Below are 17,607 nucleotides of genomic sequence, written 5' to 3'. Positions count from 1 at the left end.
GGGGAAGCTCCCCGGATCCCTCTTAGCTGAACTGGTAGGGACCTGCGCTTCTGAGCCACGCTGCACGAACAGAGCGCGCAAACAGGGGGAGGGCTAGGGGGGACTGTCCCCCCAAGCTAGGGAGCACCCCCAGGGCTAGCCCTCAGGAAGCAGGCTCTGGAGGTACCGGATCCCCCGAGAAGGGGGGTGTAGGGGGCGGGACTGCTGGCAGGCACTTCTGGGAAGACCGGAGTGCCTGATTGGTTGATTGAAGCAGTGGCAGGAAATTCAAACTAGGGCCTTTAAAAGCCATGGTTTGATGTAGCCCCTGGCACTTGGGACCCAGGAGCAGTGGGGAGAGGAGGGATCCAGGCACACATATGTCTTGCTTGCACAAGTGCCTCCTTACCAGACTCAAGGCAGAGGCGGACGCAGTGGCAGCAGAGCCAGCAGCAGGGGCAGCAGCAGCTGATCTCCCTAAGGTATGTGGGCAGAGGGACTGGAGGCAGCTGAGCCAGATCTGGAGGTGAAGCCCCCTGGATCCCTGTTAGCTGAGCCAGTAGGGGGCCACACTCCTGAGCCGTGCTGCACGAACAGAGCACACTGGTGTTTGTGTCGGCAGGTGAGCAGGAAGGGCCAGGAGGGAGATTCCTACTAGGACAGGGTGAAGGCACTGCACTAAGCTAAAAACAAGCAGCAAATCCTATGATGGTGTGGAGTGCTGCCAGGGTCCCTGCCTGGGGGGAGCAGCCTCCACCCAGGCAGAGCCCATGGGGGAGCTGGCATCCCCCTACCCCCTGGCCTATAGGGTTTGCCCAGCAAGGCCCGGGGGGCAGGGATTGGGGACCCCCACACCTGTCCTGCAGGCACCCGCCTTAGGGTCCTGGAGGTGTAGGTGAGGAGGAGGTTAGCAGGCTGAGGTGTATCAGGGAGGTGGAGGATGAAATTGACAGCTATTTCCTTTCCCTGCAGGGCCACACACCCAAGGAAGAAGCACCTTGGGAAGTGCCCTCCACTGCAGAGTGGCAGATGGTCAGCTCCAGAACCAAGGCTGCTCATAACACAGCAGTACCAGCTCCACCAGTCCAGCTGGAGAACAGGTATGAGGCCCTGGCAACACTGGAGGAGAAGGAGGGAGAGGAGGCAACCGCAGAGGAAGCAACTCCACACTCTCCACGCTCTGAACAGGCCGAAGGAGCTAAGCAGTCCCGGAGGAGAAAGCACTGAGTGATCGTCATAGGTGACTCCATCCTGAGAGGTTCAGAGGACCTCTCGACATGCGAGGTCTACTGCCTACCTGGAGCAAAGATTAATGACGTGATGGGGATGATCCAGGCCATGATCCAGCCCACTGATTACTACCCCATGGTCCTAACCCATGTGGGTACTAATGAAGCGGCCAGGAGAAGCCCTGATCACCTGATGGCGGACTACCACGCTCTGGGGGGCGTGCTGAAGGAGATAGGTGCACAGATGGTATTCTCTTCTGTTCTACCAGTGAGCGGACGTGGAGGACGACATGAGATGTGCATTGCAGAGACCAACTGGCAGCTTCGGGAATGGTGTCATGAGGTGGGCTTTGGCTTCTTTGAGAACAACCTGCACATCACGACGAGAGACATGCTTGGGTGGGATGGGCTCCACCTTTCCCCTAAAGGTAAGCATATGTTCTCTTCTAGGTTGGCAGATCTCCTCTGGCGGGCTTTAAACTAGGCTCATCGGGGGGAAGGGGAAGACAAGGGAGAAGGAAGCCTTGGATCTCTAAACCAAGCAGCACGCACAAGTACAGCCCAGCCTAGACTGACAAGTGGAACGTATACACAGGCAAGCAACAGGGGCCAGGGCAATGCTGTGCTTAGGGGACCAGTGCACACATCCACAGGAGGCCTCAAATGTCTCTACACAAACGCTCATAGTATGGGAAACAAGCAGGAGGAACTTACCCTCCTGCTAACTGACACCAACCCAGACATAGTGGGGCTCACTGAAATGTGGTGGGACCCAATGCATGACTGGGGGGTGAATATCAAGGGCTATAGGCTGTACCGGAAGGACAGGACAGGGAGGAAAGGTGGGGGTGTGGCGCTCTACATTAAGGAGGAATACACATTCTCACCAGGTAGCACAGAGTCAGAGGAGGGGCACACGGAAGTGCTCTGGGTTAGGATACAAGGCAGTCGAGGGGAAAGAGCCTTAACAGTGGGGGTCTACTACAGACCTCCCAACCAAGGGAAAGAGCTAGACCAGGAATTCTTAAGTCAGTTCATGGAGGTAGTTAGGTCAAAGGATGTGGTCATCATGGGTGACTGGAACTTTCCAGACTTCTGCTGAGAAGAGCAGTCAGCCAGGTCTGACCGCTCATGTAGGTTCCTAGCCCAAATGCAGGACCTCCATCTAACCCAGGAGGTGCACAGCCCCACCAGGGGAGATGCCTTGTTGGACCTGGTGCTGGCCATGGGAGATGACCTGGTGAGGGAGCTGCGGGTGCTCGACCACCTGGGCGACAGTGAACATCGCCTGCTGGGATTCACCATCCAGCACAAGGTGGAAAAGGCCTGCAGCAAGGCAGAAGCCCTAGATTTCAGGAGGGCGGACTTCAATGAGCTAAGGAGAATAGTTAGCGAAGCACTGAGGTCCTGGAGGGGAGGGGAGCCAGGTGTCCAAGAAGAGTGGTTGCTCCTTAAGGAGACAATCCTACAAGCCCAAAGGGAGGTAATCCCAACAAGGATCAAAGGGAGCAGGAGGACGCAAAAGCCCCCATGGCTCACCAAAAGCATCTGGGAACGTCTTCTAGCTAAAAGGGAGGCGCACACCTAATGGCAGGGAGGGGCCATCACCAGGGAGAATTATACCGCAGTTGCTCGGGGATGCAGGGAGGCAGTCAGGAAGGCCAAGGCAGAAATGGAACTAGGACTAGCTTCCTGGATCAAGGACAAGAAGAAGTCCTTTTTTAAATACATAGGGGGCAAAGAGAAGGTACTGGGTAACATGGGTCCCCTGCAAGACATGCTAGGAAATTTGGTCATCACACCAGATGACAAAGCTAACCTATTTAATGACTTCTTTGCCTCCATTTTCCTGAGCAGGGATTAGAACATCCTCCCCCACCGGGCTCCCCTCAGGCCACAGGGGAGGTGCACCTAGGCCAAGGATCAGGGAAGATCTAGCCAGGGAACTTCTGGAGGGACTGGATGTATTTAAATCAGCTGGTCTGGACGATCTCCACCCTGGAGTGCTGAGTGAATTAACTGAGGTCATTGCAGGACCCCTGGCATGGCTTTACAAACACTCGTGGTGCTCTGGTGTGGTGCCAGAGGATTGGAAAGGGCAAATGTGGTTCCCATCTTCAAAAAAGGGAGGAAGGAGGACCTGAAGAACTATAGGCCAGTTAGTCTTACCTCAATCCTGGGCAAGCTTTTTGAGAGAATTATCCTGGTGCACATCCACAAGGGGCCAGCAGGGGAGATTATGCTTAGGGGCAACCAACATGGGTTCATTAGCGGCAGGTCCTGTCAGACCAACCTGGTGGCCTTCTACTGTTAGAAATGGAATATTGCTAGAAATGCGCAGCTTGCATCTTGCACCTGATAAGAAAGAAATACTGCCCAAGGCTCCTTTCTCCCCCTCACCTGCCTTAGCCTTTCTCATGCTGATTGCAGAAGCTGGAATTCAATTGACTGTGGCCTTGGGGTATGAACTTTTGGTGAACTGTTGTAGTTTCTGGGCATGCTTAATGAGCTGATGCATATTTACCTCTCCGTCCTGCATACTTAAGTAGCTAATTATACTATACATGCGATGTATGTAATGATGTAACTACATGTATGCTTGTATGAAACGGAAGTAGCTGTAAGAGTTCCAGTGTCTGCACACGTGCTCAGGAGAGAGAAGATAAATTCCGCTTGCAAACACAATTAGTTGGTCAGAAGCTGATTTGGGCATCAATGCCCCACTCTGACCTTGTTTGCAAACAAATGCATCCTTTTGTACCGGCTAATGTTTGTGTGTCTGTGATTTTTGTGGGCCTCCAAAGAAACGAAACGCTTTTTGCAACAATCTGGCGAGCCAGCCAGGGGTTCTTTGGATCACCTCGAGACCCAGTGACAAGATCGTCCCTGCCGCCACGGGGAGTGCGTACTGAGGCGCCTTTTTGGGCTCACCCAGGGGGCTTGAGATGTGAGTCGGGGTACCCAGGAGATTAAAGGCTACCTGTGCAAAATTTTTGGTTTCTGAGGATGCCAGACACACATTCCGGCATTCTGATCGAGATCTCTAGGATACCTGAGTGAGTATACGAATTTCCTTGCCCAATTTGGTTTCTGGATGCGGGGGCAAAGATTTGTTCGATTTGGTTTTGTACCGGGGGATTTTTGGCCCGGTATTTGGTGTGCGTAAGACGTACTTTTGGGAACGGTCTGTGACTAGGATCTTTTGGTATTTGGTGTGCGCTGGGCGCACTTTTGTGGGCATTAATATGGGTGCGGGTAGCTCCCGTGTAGAAAACTCAGGTACTCCTTTGGGTTGTGTTTTACGGAACTTTAGCAAATTTGCAAAGCAGGCAGATTATGGGGTGAAGATGAAAAAAGATGATTTAATTAAGTTTTGTCAACTTGAGTGGCCAACATTCGGGGTCCACTGGACCCCAAAAGGATCCTTTGTAGTAAAAGAAGTGATAGCTATCCATGAAATAGTTATGCAGGATGGACATTGGGATCAATTTCCTTATATAGATTGTTGGTTGGGAGTGGTTCAAAATCAGCCACCTTGGATTAAGAAATGCTTAGTAAAGTCTCATGTGATGGTTGTTAAAGGAAAGACTCGAGGAGGACCGCCTGTACTCCCTGAGTCTGATGAGGGGGGGAGGGATCCTGAGTTAGCCGAGTACCAGGCTCATTCTCCTGTCACCCTAACAAGTAGCGAGGATGAATCAGACACCTCCTCGGGATCCAGTCCCTCTGCACCACCGCTCCATCCCTCAGGGAAACCACCACCGGCGTACCAAAGCATACCTAATGATTCAGAGCGTGTGCCTCAGCCAAGTGCCCCATCTCAATCAGGGAATAAGGGCTATTATTTGCGCAAGACTGTAGAATCATGGCCAGTGCTGAACTGCCTGATGCAAGAGGTTATTGGAGAGGGGGGCAATGCAACTTTTGTCTACACCCCATTTAGTACTTCAGATTTATTTAACTGGAAGAATCAAAGCCCCTCTTTTCGTGAAGACCCTGAAAAGATGAGGGACTTTTTTCGATCCATTGGGCAAACCCATCGACCCACTTGGGCTGATGTCCAGATGATGCTCCAAACCTGTCTGACCCCGGAGGAGAGGAGATTAGTGTTGGGGACAGCAGAGTGCATTGCAGCAGCCAGGGTAGAAGTGGAGGGAGCTGCTGGTCGTACCTTGCGTGATACCTGCCCTGTTGAGGAACTGAGATGGGATAATCATACCGCAGAAGGAAGAGAGCTGAGTGCACGGTATCTGGGGATTATAGTGGAAGCAATGGGGAAGGCAGTGCCTCGGGTTACTAATCTGTCTAAATTGTATGAAGTGAGACAGGGAAGAGAAGAGGATCCCTCAGCTTTCCTCGGGAGGCTGTATGAGGCGTTCTGCAGGTTTTTGGACCTAGATCCAGAAGCCCCAGATAATCAACGCATAGTAAATCTTATGTTTATTGGTCAATCCGCTGATGATATTTGTAGGAAGCTACAGAAAACTGAGGGAGGTGCTGGGAAACCGATTTCAGAGCTGGTGGAAATTGCATATAAGGTATATGGGAATCGTGAGCAGGCACAGGAGCGCAAGGAGGATAAAAAGGCTCAGCGACAGATAACAGCGCTGGCAGCTGCTATAACTGGAGGTAACCCTGGAAAGGCTGGGATACAGAAAGGGAAAGGAGAAAGAGTGGGAGCAGACGTTTGTGCTTACTGCAGGGAGAAAGGACACTGGAAGAGGGAATGCCCAAAGTTGAAGGAGAAGAGAGAGGGTGAACCAAGAGGTCACCTCATGCGGGCAGAGGAAAAGGGTGAGGACACAGAATGAAGGGGACGGGGATCTAAGACCACTACCCTTCGGGTTGGAGCCCGAGAAGATCCCATGGTAACCATTAGGGTTGGTGGCAAAAACTTTGAAGCCTTGGTGGATACTGGTGCTACATTTTCAATGATTCCAGAAAAAAACCCCTGTGCAAGAGCTAGTGAGCAGCATGTTCTTGTGGAGCGGATTGAGGGAACGCAATCCCGACTCCCCGTTTGTAAGCCCCTCCTCACCAAAGTGGGGGACCATTTGCTTGAGCACTCCTTTGTATATTCTCCAAGTTGCCCGGTTGCACTACTTGGGCGGGACCTACTCACAAAACTGCAAGCTGAGATATTTTTCAGAGACGACCAGATGGTGGTCCAGCTACCTGTCAAGCAGAGCTTGAACTATCAGATGGCTCTCCTGGAGGACCGACGCCCTGTAGTAAGTTCTGAAGATCACATGACTGGAGTAGACCCTTCGGTATGGGCTGGTGGAACCCCTGCGTGAGCTAAGTCGGTCTCCCTGGTAAGGATCATACTCAAGGATGGGGAGGGGCCCATTCGGGTAAAGCAGTATCCACTCAGCCGAGCAGCCAGAGCTGGACTCAAGCCATTAATAGAGAAATACAAGAAGTACGGATGGCTAGTGGAAGGGTCCTCACCCTATAATACCCCCATTCTTGGAGTGCCGAAGGCAGATGGGGTCTCATACAGACTGGTCCAAGACTTGCGAGCAGTAAATAAGAAGGTCCTTTCAGACCACCCTGTAGTCCCGAACCCACACACGATTTTGACACAAGTACCGGGGGAAGCTGAAATATTTTCAGTGCTAGATTTGAAAGATGCTTTCTTCTCCATTCCCCTTCACCGAGAGAGTCAAAAATTGTTTGCTTTTGAATGGGAGGACCCAGATACTTTCCATAAAGCCCAGCTCATGTGGACAGTTCTTCCACAAGGATTCATAGCAGCCCCCCATATTTTCGGACTTGCCCTTCAGAAGGACTTGGAGGAGTGGAAGGGATCACACCCCACAGTGACTCTCCTCCAGTATGTGGATGACCTGCTAGTTGCAAGCCCAAACTTGCAGCTCTGCGAGGAAGCCACCAGGTCACTGCTAAACACTCTGGGGGAAAAAGGATATAAAGTCTCTAGAGAGAAAGCCCAAATATGTCAGCCTCAAGTTACATTTTTGGGATATAAGCTCTCAAAAGGAGTCAAAGCCCTGAGTGCGGACCGCATACAGGCAATCCAAGGTCTAACCCCACCTAAGTCACCCAAGGAGCTGCGGGCATTCCTAGGGCTAACTGGGTTCTGTCGACTATGGATACCAGATTATGGTGGAAAGGCTAGACCACTGTATGACTCCCTGACTAAGGAGAGTCTCACTGAATGGAAATGGACTAAAGAAATGCAGCATGCCTTTGATTTGCTTAAGGCAGCATTAACCCAGCCCCCTGCCCTGGCCATCCCAAATAATAAAAAGCCATATCGACTGTATGTTCATGAGAATCGAGGGGTTGCATCGGGGTGCTGACACAGCCATCGGGCCCAACTTGGAGACCCGTGGAATATTACTCAAAGGTTCTAGATCCGGTTGCGCTCGGGTGGCCAGCCTGTCTTCGGGCTGTGGCAGCCACAGCAGTGGCCATCGAAGAAGCCCAGAAGGTAGTCATGGGTGCGGACATGGAAGTACACACCCCACATGGAGTTCCCCAGATTCTAGGGACTGAGGGAGGAAAGTTTCTCAACCCCTCCAGACAATCACGGTAAAAGATATTTTTGCTCTCTAATCCAGGACTTACTTTCAAACACACTACAGCCTTGAACCCTGCAACCTTGCTGCTGAAACCAGGGAGACCAATGCATGACTGCCTTGAGGTCCTGAATCAAACCACACAGGTGCGACCTGATCTTGCTGAGGACCCAATTGAAAACCCAGATGCTGAATACTTCGTAGACGGTTCCAGCTCTGTCATCGATGGAAAAAGACGAACAGGATGTGCAGTGGTAACCTTGGATAAGGTAGTATGGAGGGAGTCATTGCCGAGCTCATGGTCGGCACAGGCCGTGGAACTCACTGCGCTCACCCGAGCATTACAGTTGGGGACAGGCCGGCGAGTTAATGTATATACTGATTCTCACTATGCTTTTTCTACGGTTCATGCGCACGGACTATTGTGGAAAGAAAGGGGTTTCATTACGGCTTCTGGGAATAGAATTGCTAACGGCCCTCAGATTATCAAGCTGCTAGAGGCACTCCACCAGCCTAAAGAGGTAGCAGTCATTCATGTGCGAGCTCATGGGAAGGCTGCTGAGGAAAAGCATAAGCTTGGAAACGCAAGGGCTGATGCGGCAGCAAAGGAAGCTGCATTTATTGGAGGAGAAGCGGAGGAAATATCCAGGCAGGCCTTGTCCCATGCCGTATGGCCATACGTCCGGGTTCTAGTCCCGCAGTATTCCCCTGAAAAAAATAAATTTGCACAGGAGGCTTGCGCAGAAAAGAACTCCCATGGGTGGTGGATAGTACCAGGAGGGAAAGTCATGATACCTAGGCCATTGCTTCAGGAGGTCTGCATCAGCACCATGCAAGTACCCACATGGGAGGCTTGGCTATGGGTGATCTAATGATCCGCCAAGCAGTAGCCCCAGGGCTATATGTAGAAACTCAGTGCATTGCTACCAGGTGCATCACATGCCAGAAAGTAAACCCTCGAAGGAAACCTTCTGTGCCAGTGGGAGGTAGACCCTGGGCAGCGTACCCTGGACAAGCATGGCAGATTGATTTTGCCGAGCTCCCATGGTCCGGACATCATAAGTTTTTACTTGTCATGGTAGACCAGCTCTCCAGTTGGGTCGAGGCATGGCCCACCAGGACTGCCACTGCAGCTACAGTAGTGAAGTATCTGTTGCAGGAAATCATTCCCCGGTATTCTCTGCCCGAATCCATCGAGTCGGATCAAGGACAACACTTTGTGGGAAAAGTAGTTCAAGAGGTCACACAAGCCCTCAAGATCACTTGGAAACTACACACACCATGGAGACCACAGAGTTCAGGACAAGTGAGTTCAGGAAAGGGAGGAGGAAACCCTTGGGCAGGAGGAAATGCCACATTCTTCACACTCCAAACAGATCAAGAGATCCGAGAGGACCCAGAAGAGGAGGAGACGCGTGCTCGTCATAGGCGATTCCATCCTGAGAGGTACGGAAGGGCCCATTTGTCGCCAGGACCCTTCAGCACGAGAGGTCTACTGCCTGCCTGGAGCTAAGATTCAGGATGTGACGGAGGTAATCCAGGCCAGGATCAAGCCCACCGATTACTACCCCATGGTCCTTGTCCATGTGGGTACTAATGATGCGGCCAGGAGAACCCCCGATCACCTGATGGCGGACTACCAGGCTCTGGGCGGCGTGCTGAGGGAATTTGGTGCACAGGTGGTATTCTCTTCCATCCTACCAGTGAACGGACGCGGAAGACGGCATGAGAACTGCATCCGAGAGACCAACTGGCGGCTTCGGAATTGGTGTCTCAAGGCAGGCTTCGGCTTCCTGGACAATGACCCACACATTACAACGAGGGACATGCTCAGCTGGGATGGGCTTCACCTGTCCCCCAAAGGTAAGCGTGTGTTTTCTTCCAGGTTGGCGGATCTCCTCCGGCGGGCTTTAAACTAGGCTCGTCGGGGGGAGGGGAAGATGAGGGTGGGGGAGGCTGTGGACCACCAAACCAGGTGGCACCCACAAGGACAGCCCAGCCTGAAGAAAGAGAGCTTTGGGAACGTGAAAGACAGGGGGTGGACAGCAATACGGCACAGGTAAGGAACGGGAAGGTTAGAGACAAAAAGCCCTTTAGGACTTGGAGCGAGGGGGTAGCAAAAGCACCAGTCACAGGGCTCAAGTGCCTATATACTAATGCTAGGAGCATGGGGAACAAGCAGGATGAACTAGCGCTCCTGGTTGCACTAAATGACTACGACTTAGTGGGGCTGACGGAAACCTGGTGGGATCCATCCCACGACTGGGCGGTACATATTGAGGGCTATAGATTGTACAGAAAGGACAGAGTGGGGAAAAGGGGGGGAGGGGTTGCGCTCTATGTTAAGGAGCAATATACATCAACCCTCATCAAGACAGAATCAAAGGATGAGGAAGTAGAAGGACTGTGGGTTAGGCTACATGGAGGGCAAGGAGAAAAGGATTTGGTGGTAGGGGTCTGCTACAGACCCCCACATCAAGGGGAAGAAATAGATTTGGGGCTCCTGAGGCAACTCTCAGAGACCATAAAAGCTAAAGAGGCGGTGGTCATGGGGGACCTAAACTACCCGGACATCTGCTGGGAGACACAGACAGCAAAGTCCCACCGCTCACGCAGGTTTCTAACCTGTGTACAGGACCTCCACCTGACGCAGGAGGTACATGGTCCCACTAGGGGGAATGCCTTACTGGATCTGGTATTGGCAACGGGGGATGACATAGTAGGGGACCTACAGATCGGTAGCCATCTGGGGGACAGTGATCACCTAAAAGTACAATTCAACATAAGGCGTCGAGTGGGTAAGGTAACCAGTAGGGTGAACGTGCTGGACTTTAGGAAAGCTGATTTCAGCGAACTCAGGCGATTAGTGAAGGATGCACTGCAGAGTAGTAGTTTTGAAATGATGGGAGCCCAAGAAGGGTGGCTGTGCCTTAAGGAAGCTATCCTTCTCGCACAAAGCGAGACGATCCCCGTGCGAGGTAAAAGAGGGAAAGGGGCCAGGAGGCTTCCCTGGCTGACCAGAGAAATCCAGGGCAGACTAAGGGCCAAAAGGGGAGCACATAAAAAGTGGAAACAGGGAGAGATCACCAAAGAGGAATATACCTCTTCTGCTCGTGCTTGTAGGGAGGCAGTTAGACAGGCCAAAGCTACCATGGAGCTGAGGATGGCAACCCAAGTAAAAGACAATAAGAAATTGTTTTTTAGATATATAGGGAGTAAAAGGAAGGCCCAGGGAGGAATAGGACCCCTGCTAAATGGGCAGAAACAATTGGTGACGGACAGAGGGGACAAGGCTGAACTCCTCAACGAGTTCTTCGCCTCAGTGTTCCTAAGTGAGAGGCACGACAAGTCTCTCCCTGGGAGTGCAGGGAGGCAGCAGCAAGGCACCAGACTTCCATGCGTGGACCCTGAGGTGGTGCAGGGTCACTTGGAGGAACTGGATGCCTTTAAGTCGGCAGGCCCGGATGAGCTCCATCCGAGGGTACTGAAGGCACTGGCCGACATCATTGCAGAGCCACTGGCGGGAATATTTGAATGCTCGTGGCACACGGGTCAAGTCCCGGAGGACTGGAAAAGGGCCAATGTGGTTCCCATTTTCAAGAAGGGGAGGAAGGAGGACCCGGGTAACTATAGGCCAGTCAGTCTCACCTCCATCCTTGGCAAAATCTTTGAGAAAATCATCAAGGCTCACATTTGTGAGAGCCCGGCAGGACAAATTATGCTGAGGGGAAACCAGCACGGGTTCGTGGCAGGTAGATCGTGCCTGACCAATCTAGTCTCTTTTTATGACCAGGTCACAAAACGCCTCGACGCAGGAGGAGGGGTGGATGTCGTATACTTGGACTTCAGGAAGGCCTTTGATACGGTATCCCACCCCATACTGGTGAACAAGTTAAGGGGCTGTGACTTGGATTACTGCACAGTCCGGTGGGTGGAGAATTGGCTGGAGGGTCGAACCCAGAGAGTTGTGGTGGATGGGTCGGTTTCAACCTGGAAGAGTGTGGGCAGTGGGGTCCCGCAGGGCTCGGTGCTTGGACCGATACTCTTTAATGTCTTCATCAGCGACTTGGACGAGGGGGTGAAATGTACTCTGTCCAAGTTTGCAGATGACACTAAGCTATGGGGCGAAGTGGACACGCCGGAGGGCAGGGAACAGCTGCAAGCAGACCTGGACAGGTTAGACAAGTGGGCAGAAAACAACAGAATGCAGTTCAACAAGGAGAAATGCAAAGTGCTGCATCTAGGGAGGAAAAATGTCCAGCACACCTACAGCCTAGGAAATGACCTGCTGGGTGGCACGGAAGTGGAAAGGGATCTTGGAGTCCTAGTGGACTCCAAGATGAACATGAGTCGGCAGTGTGACGAAACCATCAGAAAAGCCAATGGCACTTTATCGTGCATCAGCAGATGCATGACAAATAGGTCCAAGGAGGTGATACTTCCCCTCTATCGGGCGCTGGTCAGACCGCAGCTGGAGTACTGCGTGCAATTCTGGGCGCCGCACTTCACGAAGGATGCGGATAATCTGGAGAGGGTCCAGAGAAGGGCCACTCGTATGGTTAAGGGCCTGCAGGCCAAGCCCTACGAGGAGAGATTAGAGAAACTGGACCTTTTCAGCCTCCGCAAGAGAAGGTTGAGAGGCGACCTGGTGGCTGCCTATAAGTTCGTCAGGGGGGCACAGAAGGGAATTGGTGAGTATTTATTCACCAAGGCGCCCCCGGGGGTTACAAGAAATAATGGCCACAAGCTAGAGGAGAGCAGATTTAGATTGGATATTAGGAGGAACTTCTTCACAGTTCGAGTGGCCAAGGTCTGGAACAGGCTCCCAAGGGAGGTGGTGCTCTCCCCTACCCTGGGGGTATTCAAGAGAAGGTTGGATGTGTATCTAGCTGGGGTAATGTAGGCCCAGCACTCTTTCCTGCTTATGCAGGGGGTCGGACTCGATGATCTATTGAGGTCCCTTCCGACCCTAGCATCTATGAATCTATGAAACGCATGAATAGGACCTTAAAAACTCTACTCACCAAGATTTGTATTGAAGCACGCCTTAAGTGGCCTCAAGCATTGCCGCTAGCTCTTACTTGCATTCGAAACACTCCCCGACGGGGCATTAAATTAACCCCATATGAAATTATGTTTAGCAAGCCTCCTCGAGTCTTACCCCCTGGGATGCGAGAAAATGTAACTTTTGAATTAGGTAATAGCGAGCTTCACATGTATGTTATTGCTTTGCAGTCTGTCTTGTCTTCTCTTCACAGGTATGCAGCCTCCTTTCAACATCTGCCTTTAGACGTCCCTGTATGATGATTGGAAAAGGACCAAGAGAAGTATTGATGTAAGTTTGACACAGGGTGGCTCCCAAAAGTGGAAGGAGGATGAATGCCCCCTCAAAGAATTATTGAGTATTATGGACCGGCTACATGGGCTGATGATGGGAGTTGGGGATACCGGACACCAATATACATGTTAAACAGAATCATCAGGTTGCAGGCAGTCTTAGAAATAATTACTAACCAAACTGCCACTGCTCTCGAGTTACTGGCCCGACAGAGTTCTCAGATGAGAGAAGCCATATACCAAAATCGAATGGCCTTAGACTATTTACTCGCAGAGGATGGCAGAGTCTGTGGAAAGTTCAACCTTTCTAATTGTTGTCTCCAAATAGATGATAACGGGAAAGCAGTCCAAAGATTGCCAAAGAGATTAGGAAAACAGCTCATGTACCAATACAAACGTGGAAAAACACATGGGATGAAGACTGGTGGTCTAATCTGTTTGGAGGAGCTTGGTGGAAAAAAGTAGGGCTTGTATTTCTGTGTGCTCTGACTGGATTGATTTTTATTCCTTGCACTCCTACCATCTCACGAAGTCACAACACCTGTTCTTCCCAGAGTGGAACAAACTCTCTGCAAAACACCTCCTGGGATGCACAGCAGAGATGTTTCCTTTCTGTAGAGAAGAGAATGTCTGAAAATACGTGGATTTGGGATCTTTTCCTTCAGTATCAAGCTAGCATAATGACAACAGAATTGCATTCACAAATGCAACAGGATTGACAGAAGTGCTCAGCTGACACCGTACGCATTCGCGTTACACAAAACCCAGTATCGTACGAGCTCTGGCCCATCCTGCTCGTAGCAGAAAGCTACCCCAAGGTAGCCTCCATCTCTTCATGTTGTATCATGGGGAATCACATGAGGGAGAAACTAAGATGACGGCAAAGCAAATCTTTTCACTTGTTGTGGGGTAAATCCTACCTAGGCCCACCGGTCTTCACCTTCACCTTCATTTTGGCAGCACAAACACTGCAGCAACCTCTCGTTGGAGCTGCATTCAGGTTCAAAACCATTTTAGGAAAAAAAAAAGAAATGATCAAGTCTGAACAAGACGGATGAACCAGGATCGACTGCAGTCCATCGTAGGCTTGTAGCCCGGGGCTTCACTTGCACTGAGCACTACTGCACCAGAACTTGCCGTGCTAGTTTCTTGCACCATAATGAGATCACGTGTGAAAGCCTAAATTATGCAAATGAAAAGGCTCCACTAATACTGTTGAAATATTCCTGGAGTGTACACTTGACAACCTCAAAGTACATTTCACACCACTAATGACTTCATCACTAACACAATTGTCATGAGTCAAGCAGTTTCCATAGCAACGCCCTAGTACAGCTGTTTACCCATATAAAGTACTGCACCTACTTAGTTACATATACAGACAGATCACTAGATTCCTAGGTACTGAAATTGAAATAATTCAATTTTCAATGTCTCTCTTTATGAAGTGATTCTGCCAGCTATAGGTATTAGCATATCAATGTGACTTTGACAGGGGCTGCTGCAAAAGACATATTTTGCAGGCACTTCATGTCAATTAGAGCCCTAACTGTTTCATGGAATAATCATTCCTGCCAGATTAAGGTCAGGCTGCAAGGTAATTTAATTGGTGCCATTATATCTAGGGGGAAAAATGCTCTAATAAAGTGCACACACTGTAGCTGCCAGTGAAGAAGTGTGGCGTGACATTAAAGGGAATGCCTTCCTAACGTGTATGGGCAAACCATTTAGAGAGAAAGAAATAAGGAAACAACTTCAAATGCTTTGTTTCCAACAAAATTCCAGTGCATTTGACCAAGGGGAGAATTCTGTTTTCCTTGAAGTAATTTGCTTCCCATGAGATGAAGCCCTGAAAGGAAAAATAAATAAAAAGAAAAAAGAATGACACCATCTACCTCTTCTGCAGCACGGGCTGATAAATGGTTTTTATTAAAGATGGGCCAAAAGCTGAAACATTTTTCTGGATCTCCTCCTCTTCTCCTCAATAGCTATTATGAGCTGTATCCAGTAGAACTCAGAGCAGTCCTGAGCTACCTGCAGAGTTGAGCAGGACAAATATTTTCCCGGTGGAAAACTGTCCAAAAAGAAGTCAAGTCTTCATTAAAATGTTTCAACATTTTTAATTCTGAGTGAAAAAACAAAATCCAGATATTCTGGAGGAAAACTTTTGTATCTTGATTCTGAACACCGTCATCCAGAATGCATTGTGGGTTTTAAAGTTTGGATGCTTCCTACTTCCTTTTCTCCTCTGCAAGCAATGGGCCATGGTTGGACTACGTATTCTCCCAAGATGTACGAGCCTTCCTGTAGTTGCAAGGTGGAGTGCGACTGTGCTGCATCGTGGGAGATGAAATGTACCACGGGAGCGTGGCCCATGAACAATGGGAGTGCCCAGTCTAAATCCGTTGTGTTACCACGTGTGGTACTGCAGAGTCAAAATGCTTCCGTTTTCACTCCAAAATAAGGTTTTTGCCATGTTTAATTTTTTTGACATTTTGTTGGCAGCCCCAGTTTCCTGTTTACGTTTCCAGTGGAAAGTGTTTGACCAGCCCTCATTCTGTGTTTGAATTTACCAAGTAAAACCCATGTCAAGACCTATGGCAAAACTAAACAGAAAGCACGTGCATGCATGCTGGCTCACTGGATTTATTAGTAACGTCAGACAAGGACCAGTCTTGCTTCTCAGTCTGCAGTATGCAAGTGAAGGTGAAGCAAAATGAGCAGGGTCTCGTAGGCCAGCAAACAAAATACTTCCCCAGCTTTTCAAACAACCCTTGTATTATCCCTCAGTATAATGGATGGACCACCTTCAGAATAACTGACTGGTAAAACCCGTCCCTTTGCATCCATTTCCCACCATAATGACTTCCTTGAGGATGGCAAATTTCCCATCAACAACAGATATTGAACAAAAAGAGTGGAGGAGACTATTGCTTTGAAGGCCGATTGCTTTTCGTAATGTGGGCGACGCAGCATCCCGGTCACAAATAAATTATAAATACCCACATAGGTAAGATTAGGTCGACTGAATAACTATGAACATGAGAAAGCCAGACCTTCCGCTACTGTAAACTGTCATAGGTCCACTGACTGCAGCTGAGCTACGACAATTCAAACAAGTTGAGGGAAGGGTCCAGAGCATGCAGGAGCCAGGATCACAAACCAGTAGAACAGAGAGAAAGCTTTAAAATGACTCCCCCAAGCCTGAAATATTTACAAAGCCGTGATTCTGATAGCTATGCAAAAAAACCCATATAAGAACAAAAAAAAATGACAATTTCAATATGGGCAAACTTTGCTTTTCACTTCCTCTTTATGAAATAGCATTTTTTTCTTAAAGGGGATGTTTCCTATTTTTTTCACGTGAATATTGGTCTAAATGTAGTTTTGAGCACCGAACTCCATAAAATGCAGTTTTGAGCACCAAGATTGAAAAACTGGTGAATACCAAGGTTTACCACACCAAAACGAGACTTGGAATAAAAACAGTCCCATTTTTGAGTAACACAAGCACAATGCTAAAATTACAAAAAAAGAAAAAGAAAAGAGTGGAGTCTGATATATAAACTATGGAAATACTTCCCTAGATTTTAAAGTGACAACTGTTGTGTTGTTCCTCATTTTTACAGGACACTCTGTAAACCTAAGATTGAAACCTGAAGAGCTTTTTGAATTTCCTCCTGAATATTTCCCACAGCTCTGCTCATTATTACTGGATTCTTTTATTACTGATTAAGCGTGAAGTGGAGTGGAACTGCTATTTAAGAGGACAGAGGAAGAGAATATTTTTTGTGGTATGAACATTAAATAAATTAGTCAAATTAAGGTGAAATGGAGACATATTATAAATGGAAATGTAAGGTTTTAATCATTCATTATTTTTCCTTAAAAAAAAGTTCTTGGTGTCATTTGGGTTCAGTATCCCACCTGAATGGAGTCTGATAAAACAGGTCATCCATTAAGACCTCTGAGAAGCCCACTAGAAATTTGTTTGGCTTCCAGCAGCTGGTTCATCCCTAGCTACCGGCATGTCTGCAGCAAACGTGATGGAAGATTAATAAAAGGGAATTCAAGTATGAGCTCCTAGTACCTGCTGGCAATTCAGGCTTAGCAGGAAAAACCCAATATGTCTATTCATTTGCAGTCAGAAAAAAAGAGGACTTGGTGCTCGAGTCGAGTATCAGTCATAAAGAACACGTGCAGAATGAGCTTCCTACAGCCGTTTACATGACCTTTTCTAAAAGAACAGACTGGAGGTTTTCTTCCTGGGCCACACCGGAAGATTTCAAATGATTTAAGCTGGTTGCAAAGGGGCTCAAAAAACAATGGGGAGACGACAGTGTGCTTTGTCATCACGTTTCCCAGTTTCACTCGTCCCTCGCAAAGTAGGCGGCATAAACGTTTCTCACTTCTACAACTCGGATTCACGACGCTGTTTTCTGGGTTGGGATCACAGTATTTCCATAGGATCATTTCAGTGTTCATTGAAACATGGTTTGAGGGACTTAGCTGCCGTGACA

The 17,607-nt window shown here is 49.3% G+C and overlaps 1 protein-coding gene and 1 long non-coding RNA gene across 3 annotated transcripts in view; one reads left to right on the top strand and one right to left on the bottom strand.

The window, feature by feature from the left end:
• The window catches only part of LOC149867973 (uncharacterized), a 354,972-nt gene that overhangs the window by 230,640 nt on the left and 106,725 nt on the right, over positions 1-17,607 (bottom strand). The window lies entirely within an intron of this gene.
• LOC149867974 (uncharacterized) overlaps positions 1-17,607 on the top strand; it is a 128,322-nt gene that overhangs the window by 107,247 nt on the left and 3,468 nt on the right. The window contains exons 6-9 of one of the 2 annotated variants that reach the window (XM_090037727.1): positions 952-1,079; positions 1,478-1,636; positions 13,009-13,085; positions 13,416-14,026. In XM_090037727.1, coding sequence (XP_089893853.1) covers positions 952-1,079; positions 1,478-1,636; positions 13,009-13,040 — 319 coding nt within the window. In that variant the 3' untranslated portion in view covers positions 13,041-13,085; positions 13,416-14,026. Of the gene's footprint in view, positions 1-951; positions 1,637-13,008; positions 13,086-13,415; positions 14,027-17,607 lie in introns of those variants that run through there. The other variant, XR_016441160.1, reaches the window with a different exon arrangement.

The sequence above is a fragment of the Crocodylus siamensis genome, chromosome 3 (assembly GCF_052110815.1).
Source record: "Crocodylus siamensis isolate JL-2025a chromosome 3, ASM5211081v1, whole genome shotgun sequence".
Taxonomy (NCBI): Eukaryota; Metazoa; Chordata; order Crocodylia; family Crocodylidae; genus Crocodylus; species Crocodylus siamensis.
Note: the sequence above shows the minus strand (reverse complement) of the source record. Positions and strands in the feature narration are given on the sequence as shown.